The sequence below is a fragment of the Cervus canadensis genome, chromosome 21, assembly GCF_019320065.1.
Source record: "Cervus canadensis isolate Bull #8, Minnesota chromosome 21, ASM1932006v1, whole genome shotgun sequence".
NCBI lineage: Eukaryota > Metazoa > Chordata > Mammalia > Artiodactyla > Cervidae > Cervus > Cervus canadensis.
In genome coordinates, this window is record NC_057406.1 from 10,858,655 (window position 1) to 10,871,167 (window position 12,513).

Genomic DNA, 12,513 nt, shown 5'->3' on the forward strand with positions numbered 1-12,513 from the left:
GGAGGCAGGCGCAAAGGATACAATTTCCACAGATGAAGAGGATGATGAAGTAAATACAGACTAACATCCCTGGAAAAGAGGGGCCGCCATAAGCCATGATCCCATCATACATCACCGAATTCCAGTCCTCCCCGGTCAGGATCTGAATGACATAGTCCCACCAATGAGGGACACAGCGTTAGACCAACAGCAAGCCCGAAGCTCCCCTGCCCGGCCCCCTGCTATATAGAAACCTCTGACACCTCTCTCCTCTCCCCGCCTCCTGCCACCCGATCTCCTCCCGGGGCTCTGAGCTGTGATCCTGCAGGTCCAGCCCTCTTCTTTGAGTGCGTGGCCACTGGCACAAATGATTGATCGACTGTAAGCACTTCCTGGGATAAACACCTCCTACAGTCCAGGCCCAGTGCTCAGCGGCCACCGTTAGTCCACCCTAAGGCTAAGGCATCAAGGTGACCACGTTCACTGAGGACCCACGTGGTCCCCCAGGCTTCCCCAAACATGAGGACTTTGGGTACCATCTATAAGATTTTGGCAACATCCACGTTATCGTTCAATTTAATCTGTAAACTGATCTCCCTTTAAACTTCAGTGCTACTTGAACTTGGCCCCAAGCCAACAGATCTACAAAAGTCACAAATTTGATGGTGGTCGTATTTTCCTGGGGGCAACCTCCCCTCCTCTTTCCTCTCCAGCAAGAGCCGTCTGCCCTCTTTTGTGGATATTTTGGGCTTTCATGTAGAATATGTTTGAATAAAGGTTTCCACGGCTAAGAAACAGATTTTTAAGCCACTGAGTTGGATCTTCTTTTTTTCCCCCCAGGGGTCCATTGGACAGTGAAATTCCGTGGGGCTTGGGGGTGGGAGCTTAAGACTCTCCTGGGCTCCCGTGACCGACCTGGTCTGGCTTTGGCTGCCCCGTGGGAGTGGGAAGCCCCTTCCTCTCTGCTCCCCCCATCCCCAGGCACCTGCTTCCTGCGCCCCTCCCCACCCCGGCCATGATCCGGCAGAGAAGGGTCCATACCTGAAACACGGTGAGGAGGGACTGCGGGAAGTTGTCAAAGGTGCTCCTCCGGGTCTGCATCTCATCAAAGTTGAACTTCCCCCCAAAGAGCTGCATCCCCAGGAGGGAGAAGATGATGATGAAGAGGAACAGCAGCAGCAGCAATGAGGCGATGGAGCGAACTGAGTTCAGCAGGGACGCCACCAGGTTGCTCAGGGAGTTCCAGTATCTGCGGACGAGGGGGCATTAGCGTCCTCACCTCCCTCCACCTGCCACACCCGCCAGGGGCTTCGAGACCAACTGCAGCTCCCTGCTCTTTGCCCATCCCTTGGGGCAGCGTGGTGGTGGGACTGGGCCGGCCAGCTCTCAATTGGAGTGTGAGTGACTCAGTTCAGGGCCCAGGCTCAGCAGCCTGGCTCCGACCCAGCTCTGCACATGCCTTTGGGCAAGTTGCTCAACCTCCCTTCTTTCTTTCTTCTCCCCAGCTGAAGAAATAGGGGCAGTGACAGCTTGCACTTCATTGTGTTATTGGGAGGATTACAGGTGATAAGGATTTTTTAAAAGCTCAGCCCTCAGGCAACGAAATAAAAAAATAAACAAGTGAGACAACATCAAACTAAAAACTTCTGACAGTAAACTCTCAGCAAAGTGAAAAACCTACAAAATGGGAAAAAAATATTTGCAAACCATATATCTGATAAGAGATTAAGATACGAAGACATATTCTTCAACATATATGAAGAATGCATACAACTCAACAGCAAAAAACAAAGAACATCCCAAATAATCCAATGAAAAAATGAACAGAAGGCCTAAATAGACTTTTCTCCAAAGAAGACATCCAGATTGCTAACAGACATGTTAAAAGATGCTCACCATCACTAATCATTAGGAAAATGCAAATCAAAACCACAAGGTATCACCTCACCCCTTTAGAACGCCTATCATCAAAAAGACAAGAGACAAGTGTTGTCGAGAACATGGAGAAAAGGGAACGCTTGTGCACTGTTGGTGGGAATAATGTAAACTGGTGCAGCCACTGTGAAAAACAAAATGAAGCTTCCTCAAGAAAATTAAAAATAGAACTACCACACGACCCAGCAATTCTGCTTCTGGGAATATATCCAAACGATATGTCCATTGCAACATTATTCACAATAGCCAAGATGCGGAGACAACCTAAGTGTCCATGAACGGATAAATGGATAAAGAAAATGCGGTATACATTATCTACAATGGGATATTACTTAGCCATAAAGAAGAAGGAAATGTTGCTATTTGCAACAACGCGGATGAACCTTGAAGGTATTATGCTAAGTGAAGGAAGTCAGACAGAGAAACACAAATACCATACGATCTCATTTATATGTGGAATCTAGAAAATACAAAAACAAAACCAAACAAGACCCCTCACGAAACTTACAGAAAAAGAGATCAGATTTGTGGTTACCGGAGGCAAGGTGGTGGTGGGAGGTGGAATTGGATGAAGCTGGTCAAAAGGTACCAACTTCCAGTTTCAAATTCCTAGCATTTATTTAGTTATAGATAAATAAATGCTAGGCATGTAACATACAACACAATGACAGTAGCCAACACTGCTGTATATGAAAGCTGTCAGAGTAAATCCTAGGAGTTCTCAACATAAGGATTTTTTTTCTTTTTATTGAATACACTATATCTCTATGAGATGGTAGATGTTAACTAAACCTATCATTTTACAATATATGTAAGACAGATCATCATGCTGTACACCTTAAACCGAGATACTGACATATGTCAATTATTTCTCAATTAAACTAGAAAAAAAATAAATTCCAACTCAAAAAAAAAACAAAACCCTCAGTATAGTGCCTGGCACACAGGTGATAAAGGTTAGTAATTATTGTTATCACTATTGATCTTGAGACAAAAAGACACAATTAAAAATTTTCTTTTTCCAGAATGTAGCCTTCCATCCAGCCCAGGCACGAGTGGGGTCCCCATCAGGTGAGGGTGGGCAGGGTGGCTCGTGGATAAGAGAGGGTGCATGGCTCATTGCAGTTTCCCAGATTCACCCTATTCAAAGAGTTGGTTCTTTTAAAAACCTGTCTTCTAGAGGTTATGATTCAGAAGCTGTGGTTGGGGCCCAGAAACCTGTTTTTCATAAGGATCCCAGAGGATTCTGGTAAATAGCCAAGCTTAAAAAACCCTGAGTTGCGACCACCCTACCCCACCCCATCCCTCCTGCACCCCTCCAGCCTGTGGCTGGCTGTAAACACAGATGCCTTCATCGTGGGGACGGACGGGGAGGGGGAAAACCCTCTCCTGGAAAAGGGGGTGGGACACGAATGGTTGGAAGGGCTCAGAGACCTGGGACAGGGTTGGTTCAGGTGCAGCAAAAGGGACACAGCCTCCAGCTGGGCACATGCCAGGACACAGCCTCTTGTATCTCCCAGTGCTATCCCCGCCCGGCCACCTTTCAGGTCACAACCTCAATCTCCTCCACTTAAGATATTCCCAGGTTATCACTGAGACAGACAGGGAATTGTTTCTGTTGCTCAAGACAGTGACATGCAAGCCACCCCCACTGCAGCCTGGCAGCTGCACCCCGGCCGGACCCCTCTCTCCATGGAGCGGCTTCGTATTAAGTGACAAAAGCAGACGGGCCAGCAGTTTGCACGTAAACATGACCTTCTCCCCAACCTGGAATCTCTCCTGCTCCTTTCTCCTTCAGACAGCTTTTCTCCACTCTGCTCTGCCTGCCAGCCACATGCCCTCTGTTTGCAGAAGATTAAGATACATTTCTGGAGAAGGAAATGGCAACCTACCCCAGTATTCTTCCCTGGAGCATCCCATGGACAGAGGAGCCCGGTGGGCTACAGTCCATGGGGTCACAAAGAGTCGGATACAACTCGGCAACTAAACAACAACAACAATGTACAGTTATTTGCACTTGCTCTCTAAATGCTCACACGTCTTCCTCATCTGTCTCACCAAATAGGCTTGAGTCCGTGAGGGCAGAGGCTTTCCTTCCACCTGCTCTGTCTCTGTCCTCGGGTGATTTCTGGCCAGCCCTGCATGTGTGATGGCCTCCTAGTCAGCTAGAGGCTGTACTGACCGTTCTGCTTGAAGCGAGGGAGTCAGAGAATCTTTATGGGCTAGAACACCTGCCCTGCTTACATTTAAAGTTCCCAAAGCTGCCTGGAGGGACGTGCTGAGGAGGCACCACTTTCTAAATGCCGATTCCCAAGCATCACCTGGAACCATGAGACCATTGACGTGAGGGGACCAGTGCCTGACAGCAAGGCGGTGTTTAGGAACCAGAACTCTGGAGCATGTTTGTAACAAGAATACCCAGCTGTATCAGCCGGTGGTGGGGAGGGGAGGTTAAGGTCATGTGGGTTAAGGTCACAGAACCCCTAAACTGCACAGAATATTCTGTGCAGAAAGACAATAGCCATAAACATCAGCGCCTTAGTTTTCTGGAGGCCCATGGACATGAGGGGAATAGACTGAGGCTAGTCTATCTAGCCCCACTCCAGTACTCTTGCCTGGAAAATCCCATGGATGGAGGAGCCTGGTAGGCTGCGGTCCATGGGGTCGCACAGAGTCGGACACGACTGAAGTGACTTAGCAGCAGCAGCAGCAGCAGTCTATCTAGGCTAGCCTGATAGACTTAGGCTAGTCTATTCTAGCCTCTGAGCGCTGAGACTCAGAGCTGTAAGCTGGCCAGGGACCCAGGGGCGCCAGCCTAGCAGGCCCCAGACCCGAGAGAGAAAAGTCACTGAGTTGGGGAGGAGGGCTGGCTGGGGAGCCAGATCAGGGCCTTGGCTGTGGGGGGCGGAGGCTGTGAGGGAGAGCAGGTTGTATCACCTGTCATGGGCCAAGAGCTGATCTGGGAATGTGTGGTGGAGGAAGCCTGGAGGGGCTGAAAGGGTGGGCAGAGCCTCCGGCCAGAAGGGAGAACCCTCTTATCCTGCTCCTCGTGTCCCCAGGGGCGCCCAGTCGTCTCAATTGATGGGGGGGTGGTTCTCTGCACGACATGCTGGTGTGATGGGGCCCCCATGGCCCATCCCATCACAGTAAAGCACAGCTGTGTCTCTGGCCCAGGGTCGCCCTTCAGGCCTCCTCACCCCTTCAGCAGCTCCTGGCACCTGCCACCCAGGCCAGCGTCTCACCTGCCCTGCCCCCCCTGCCCCCTCCAGCTGCCACCCCGAGGCCCAGGTGAGGAAACATAAATGTATCACAGCCAGTGCTCCTAGGACAGCAATAAATCACAGCACACCGAAAACATCTGATCCACTGACGTTAAAGGAAGGAGAGAGGAAAACAGGAATGAATGAACGAATGAGTGAGCGAGCTCAGTGATTCAGGTAAGACCATCACCGAGGGAGCAGGTGTTCATGGCCCCGACGTCTCCCCATGGATTCCTCCATAACATAAGGTCTGAGGCTCCCGACCTTCCACAGCCAGACCGCGTGTCACACTGGTACATGTCGGGAGGACAGACTGTGGTTCCCAGACACGTGTGGGGGGAGGTGGGCGAATTGGGACAGGGGGTTAAAAGGGAGAAACCTCCAGTTATAAAATAGAGTCTTGGGGATGTGGTGCCCAAGGACCAACTCAGCAGGGGTCGAATCCTGGTTCCCTAAGACTCACCAGAGCCTGGAGGGACGCTGAGGCTGAACCCAGCATTTGCTGGGCCAGGAGGCGGCAAATAGGATTGCAGACCGTGGAAGTCAGGGTCTGGGATGGCCTGGGCCCAGGGTGGAAACTGCTGGTTTAGTTTCTCCTGTTCCCCATCCTGCACTTCATCTGGGGGCCGAGACTCTACAGTCAAACCCACCTGGATAACAAACTCAAAGGCCTGGTGTTCCCTGTTTGCTTTAGAGGCCTCGGTCATGCAGGGGCAGACCCGCATGGGCCCGTGGCCTGCTCACACTGGCAGGGCAGCCTGCCTTGACCGTGGGACTGGGGAGGTGCTCCCTGAGCCTCTCAGAGTCCCCTGGCCGGCCCTGTGGTCGTGTCGGGGTGAGGCAGGGAGCGCAGCGTCATCCTCACCTGTCTCCTTAATCCCAGAAAACCAGCACCTTCCTCACTGATGGCCGGCTCGTGGGCCCCCAGCCTGGGAAGTGGGTGGACATCAAAGTCACCTTTGTAACAGGGGCCCACAACAAGCGCAGAGCCTCCCTGGGTCCCTGGGAAGAGTCGGGGCTGGGAGATGGCAGAGGAGGGCGATCTGTGGCTCACGGCCAGACTGACAGGGACACGGAGAGCTCAGAGACTGGAGGGTTTGAGCTTCGGGCTGTGGGGCCCCTGTGGTCAGGATTCACCAGTGGGGCTGTCAGTGCTGTCAGCCTGGTCTCACCTCTCAGGGCCTGGGGAGGGAGTTTCAGGAGCAAGGGAAGGATTCAGGGCTTCAAAGGGAAAATGGCAATGGCTGGAGGGATGGTGGTGCACTTAAAGACCAAGTGTTTAAAAAATGGGATGCAATTAGTAAATGGGAATCACATCCAGATCTAATCAAACCAAAGCTCCTCTTCCTTCCCACAGAGCAAATGTCAGGCTGACAAACAGCAGACAAACTAGATATTAAAACCATGCAACACTTAGAACCCCACAGAGGCCCGAAGCAGGAGAAAGGACCTCAAACCTCCTGTGGCTGGAAGGCCCTGGTCATTCACTCAAAGATAAAGACAACCCTCAGAATGGGAGAAAATAACAGCAAATGAAACAACTGACAAAGGATTAATTTCCAAAATATATAAGCAGTTCATACAATTCATACCAGAAAAACAAGCAAACTAATCAAAAAGTGAGCAAAAGACCTAAATGGGCATTTCTTCAAAGAAGACATTCAGATGACTGATAAACACAAGAAAAGACACTCAACATCGCTCATTATTAGAGAAATGCAAATCGAACCTACAATGAGATATCACTTTATACTGGTCAGAATAGCCATCACCAAAAAAAATCTACAAACAATAATGCTGGAGAGGGTGTGGAAAAAAGGGAACCCTCTTGTACTGTCAGTGGGAATGTAAACTGATGTAGCCACTATGGAAGACAGTATGAGATTCCTTAAGAAAAACTATTCCTTAAGAGTAAAACTATCGTACAACCCAGCAATCCCACTGCTAGGTGTATACCCTGAGGAAATCAGAACTGAAAAAGACACATGCACTCCAATGTTCATTGCAGGTCTATTTACAATAGTTAGGACAAGGAAGCAACCTAGATGTCCATCAACAGATGAATGGATAAAGAAACTGTGGTACATATATACACAGTGCAAATATAAGCCGTAAAAAGGAACACTTTTGAGTTAGTTCTGATGAGATGGCTGAACCTAGAGCCTATTATACAGAGTGAAGTAAGTCAGAAAGACAAATATCGTGTATTAACACATATATATGGAATCTAGAAAACAGCAGTGAGGAACCCATGTGCAGGGCAGCAACAGGGACACAGACTAGAGAAGAGACTGTGGACACAGTGGGGGAAGGAGAGGGTGGGACGAATGGAGAGAGTAACATGGAAACGTCTACATTATGTACGTAAAATTAGAGAGCCAACGGGAATTTTCTGTATGACTCAGGGAACTCAAACCGGGGCTCTGCAACAACCTAGCCGGGTGGGATGGGGTGGGAGGTGGGAGGGAGGTTTAAGAGGCAGGGGACATATGTACACCTATGGCTGATTCATGGTGATGTATGGCAGAAACCAATATAATATTATAAAGTAATTATCTTTCAATTAAAAGATAAATTTTTAAAAAGGGAAGAAGAAGGGAAAAATCAATTTAAAAACTTGGCTGGATTCATGTTAGGTCTTCATCATTACGAGTTTTCTCAGTTGAGAGCCATCAGAAGTACCATCTTAATGGGGTCGGGGCTACAGTCTAGAGAAGTGAATGCCAAGAAAAGATCACGATTTCCAGTTATACACGAAGGTTCATAATTTTAGATGAGAAAGAGGACAGTGGATGGCTGCAGAAAATCAGGCCAGAGTGTCTCAAAGTGAGGTTATCAGAGCCATGGCTCAGAACACCCTGGGGGTTTCTGGTCAAAATCTCTAGGTTTGGGGAGATCCTTAATGAGCTCCTTTGAGGAGGACAACTTGGTTTGAGAATCACAATCACTGGTCCAGAAAACACTGTTAAAAATAGCATCTCCAAGAGATTTTCAAAGAAGAGGGAGAAACAGACTTGTTTGAGGGACAGCCAGGCTGACCTGTCTCAGGGGACCTCCAGGCACACTCCCAGACCCTATTTTAGGCACATTCTGGTCTCTGGAACATATTGGGGACGAGGTTCAGAAGCGGGCATGGGATCCCCCACAGCTAGTCTCTCTGGCGTCTCCCAGAAGCCCCCAGAGGGTTTGGAGACTGGAAAACAGGAAGACAATGACCTTTGCCAAAGGAACTTCTAATTAGATGATGAAATTGTTCTGTTCACAGACATTTTGGGGATCTGAAAATTCCTGTGGACCGGCTTTGGGAAGCTTGAGGATAAAGACAGATTTAAAATGGTTTCTTGGCAGTAGTTTCAGATTAGAAATAGATAAATTGTTGATAAAAATAGAATGAACACTAAGATGCTATGACAATACCTGGGAGCAAGAATTCTTTTCTATAGGAATTAAAAAAAAAAAAAAACAACCCAAAAAACAAAGACAAAACCCCAAGCAGGTGGGGTTTTGAGAACTACTTAAAAGGCACCTGAAATGCCACATTAAAAATAGCTTTGGGCAAACCCCAGGAGGAGCAAGCAGAATCACTCAAAAATCCTTTAAGTCCTGTCTCTGGAGATGGACAAGAGAGTTTAGAAAGTAGAGAAACTGGAATCCTTACGCATTGAAAAACTAAGATCATGGCATCCGGTCCCATTACTTCATGGCAAATAGATGGGGGAAAAGTGGAAACAGTGACAGACTTCATTTTCCTGGGCTCCAAAATCACTGTGGTGGGCGACGGCAGCCGCGAAATTAAAAGACGCTTGCTCCTTGGAAGAAAAGCTTCCAAGGAGGGGAGAGGAGGGCGGCACGCACCTTGTGATCTTAAATATCCGCAGGAGGCGCACGCAGCGCAGCACGGAGATGCCCAGGGGTGACATGATCTTGGTCTCCACCAGGATGGTCTCCAGGATGCCGCCGCACACAATGAAGCAGTCGAAGCGGTTGAAGAGCGACACGAAGTAGGCCTGCAGGCCCAGGCTGTACATCTTCAGCAGCATCTCCGCCGTGAACAGGGCCAGCAGCGCCTTGTTGGCTGTGTCTGCAGGGGCCGCACGGGGCGGGGCAGAGGAGGTGAGGGTGGGGGGGGTCCCTGCAGGGACACCCCATGCTGGGTCCCACACATGGCCCTCCCTCTGCGACTCATCTAGTTACAACCTCAGCACACATCCAGCGACAACCCCCTACCCCCCGAGTCCCCCACCCCACCACAGCGGCTCTCCAGGCAGCCCAGCTGCTGTCATGCCCATTTTCCAGACACAAGAAGTGAGGTTCGAGGGGCTGCCGCCTGTCTGCTCAGACCCACTAGCCAAGAGCGGGAGCCGGGGTCCTTGTCTGCCCTCGTCACTGGGAGGAGATGGGTCTGCCCAGGTTCCGGGAGACACCTCGGGGTCCAGGCTGGGTCTGCCTGGCCCTCAGGTTAGTACCCCAGCGAGGGGTGGTGGGACTGACAGCCGTGGAGGACAGGTCCCTGGGCCCAGGCCACCCTCGTCCTCTCCCTGGCTTTGTGCTCACTGCCCCTCGCAGGTGCGGGCCAGCACACCTGGAGGCCGGGCTGTGGCAATCCACTGGGGGCAACGGGTGGGCAGTTAAGGATCTGACAGAGCCCAACAAGCCACTGTTCCTGACGTGGTCTCCTGGACCCAGTGGTGACCGCCAGGACAGGTGGACAGCATCGCTGGCCTGGCGGGTCCCGTCTATGTACAGTGAGTTGGTGTGTTTTACTGGCTGGTGAGCTGCCAGGCTCTGGTGTGGCCAGGGTGACCCACTGCCCCCTCGTCCCTGGCCCTGCTCCCCTTGCCCACCCCCAGGAGAGAGCCCCATCAGCCTGAGTAACAGGAGGGCTGGCGGCCTCTCACCTTGGACTTCCGTGAGCCAGTGGGGCTGGTTGTAGTGCTCGGAGGCGATGGTGAGTGTGTTGAGGAAAACCAGGAAGATGACCAGCCAGTAGAAGATGCTGGACTTCACGGCCGCGCGGCACTTCCTTCTGCAGAACCGATTCCACCTGCGCCAGTAGCGGCTGGAAGGGGCAGAGGAGGGGGACGGGAGGGGGCAGCTGTGAGTTCAGGTCCCGCGCTGGACACCTCCCTCCCCTGAGCTGGCCCAGCCTCACCAAGGGCCGAGGGACCAGCATCCCACCGCAGTCACCGGCTCGTGGCTGACAGTGTGGCCTCAGCAGGGGGTGGGGGAAGGGTGTCCTGCTCCTCTGGGACCATGGCCCCCTTGTCTGTGACCCCAAGCAGGGTCAGCCTTGTGTGAGGGTCTCGCCTGATGCTGAAGGGAGGTATCCTATTTTCATAACAATGGCATCACTAGAAACAGAGCTGCAAATATAACTAGTAGTGATGATAGCACTAGGACTAGTAATGGCTATCACTAGTGAACCCCACGTCTGCCTGGTTCCATATCAGGCACTTCTCATGCCTTTTCTGAGTCTTTAAACAACTTTGCAGAGAAGGCATTGTCCTGATTTTCAGAAGAAAGCCAAGGGTCCTTGAGGTTGGGTGCCTGGACTGATATCGGCTGGGGACAGAGTCAGTGGTGTTACCCGCCCACCACCCCCTGCCCAGGTGCCCAGCACTTGCCTAGCCGCCTTGTCTATGGGGGTGGGAAGAGTCAGCAACAGAGCTTCTTGCCTTCACGGAGGGCTCTGTTGGACAATGGGCAGAACCCCCATATCTAACATGAGTTCACGGCACTCATGAAGTCCTGAAAACTCATCCATGGGCCATGGGACACTGGCCCCCGTGGCCTCTGGTTAGAGACTTTCATCAAACCTGGCTGTGCATTGAATCACATGGGGAAACTTAATAACAAAAACCCACCGGTATTCAGGCACCAACTCTAAACCAGTTAAATCTGATTGTCTGGGGGTATTTTTAAATACCCCCCAGACGCTGCTGGGCTTCCCAGGTGGTGTTAGTGGTAAAGAATCCGCCTACCAATGCAGAAGATGCAAGAGGCTTGGGTTTGATCTCTAGGTTCGGAAGATCCCCTGGAGGAGGAGATGGCAACTCACTCCAGTATTCTTGCCTGGGAAATCCCACGGACAGAAGAACCCGGTGGGCTACAGTTTGTGGGGCCGCAGAGCCAGACACGACTGAAGTGACACAGCACACCCAAATACCACTGCTGTTTGTTAAGATTCTGGATGGTTCTCTTATGTAACCACAGATGACAACCATGGAGCTGGAAGATCCCAAGGAAACACTCGCATTTTATAACTTTGGTGGATGGGTTTATAGCTTGTCCCCAATTTCATCCTCAATACTGAGAAAATATGCAGCTATATTTGGTAATTCTGTCGGCCAAACATTTAACAAATGCCCACACCGTGAGAGGAGGGAAGGGAAGGGAGTGCAGGGGAGACTGTGGGGCCCTGCCTCGAGAGGGGATCTGGGTCTAGAAACCAAACAGCCAACAAAACAGCCATGCGGTCAAGGGTCAGCTCAGGGTAGGGATGCTCAGCAGGCCGTTGGGATAGAGATGAGGAAGGCCACAGCTTCACTCATGCAAAGACGACAATGAGCTGACTGATTTTGGAGGCAAGTTAGCAGGCCTTTGACCCTGGCCTCGAATGCAGGGGAGAGAGCAAGGGTGGGGGGCATAGGCCCAGTCACCAGCGTGGGCCCCCTGCAGAGGAATGCCTGGAGATACTTGCAGGTCGTGTCTGCAGGAACACCCACTGGCGGCTGAGGACAGAGTCCCTACTTATGGACAGAAAGGGGGCACCGGACGCCTGCACTCATATCTACACAATGTCCTAGGTCTCCATTGTCCAGACTCTGCTGTTAGGACCCTCCACCCACCCCAGATGGCCTTCGGGAGAGCTTGACTTTGTCTGTATTTCTACTCTGTTATTTCTGTGGCTATGGTCTGTGGGAAATCCTACTGCCATGCCTTCTGGAATCTGTTCTGAGACTAGGAAGGGGGGCACATCTAAGGAGGCCTGGCTGCCCGGGAGCTGCAGGAGAACCTGGCCTGTGGCCTGCAGAGCAGGGAAGGGAAGGAAGGGTTCTGACCTGACCCCGCCCTCCATCACCTGGGGGGCAGGGACGCCACCTCCAGGGAGCACCAAGCCTTGGCAGGGACGATGGCTGCTACTGGGGGAGGGTCACCACATGGAGAAGAAATGCCCGGAGGTCAGAAAAATGATGGTTCCCAAGTGCGCTGTGGGCCTTCCGTTCCCCTGGACGGACAGTCAGGGAAGAGCAGGGGTGGGGTGGAGCGGGACAAGGCGATGGGGTGGCCTCTGGTCGGGGTGGGGGGCGGCCTCTGGGTGCTGGACTTCTCTGGCCAG

General features: G+C 51.5%; 1 protein-coding gene across 17 annotated transcripts in view; it reads right to left on the reverse strand.

Moving 5' to 3' along the window:
* The window catches only part of CACNA1C (calcium voltage-gated channel subunit alpha1 C), a 449,723-nt gene that overhangs the window by 63,961 nt on the left and 373,249 nt on the right, over positions 1-12,513 (reverse strand). For all 17 annotated transcript variants that reach the window (XM_043441750.1, XM_043441741.1, XM_043441743.1 and 14 more), the window contains exons 12-15: positions 10,073-10,233; positions 9,030-9,255; positions 1,021-1,228; positions 22-142 (exon numbers count right to left, since the gene is read on the reverse strand). In XM_043441750.1, the coding sequence (XP_043297685.1) occupies positions 22-142; positions 1,021-1,228; positions 9,030-9,255; positions 10,073-10,233 (716 nt within the window). The remainder of the gene's footprint in view (positions 1-21; positions 143-1,020; positions 1,229-9,029; positions 9,256-10,072; positions 10,234-12,513) is intronic.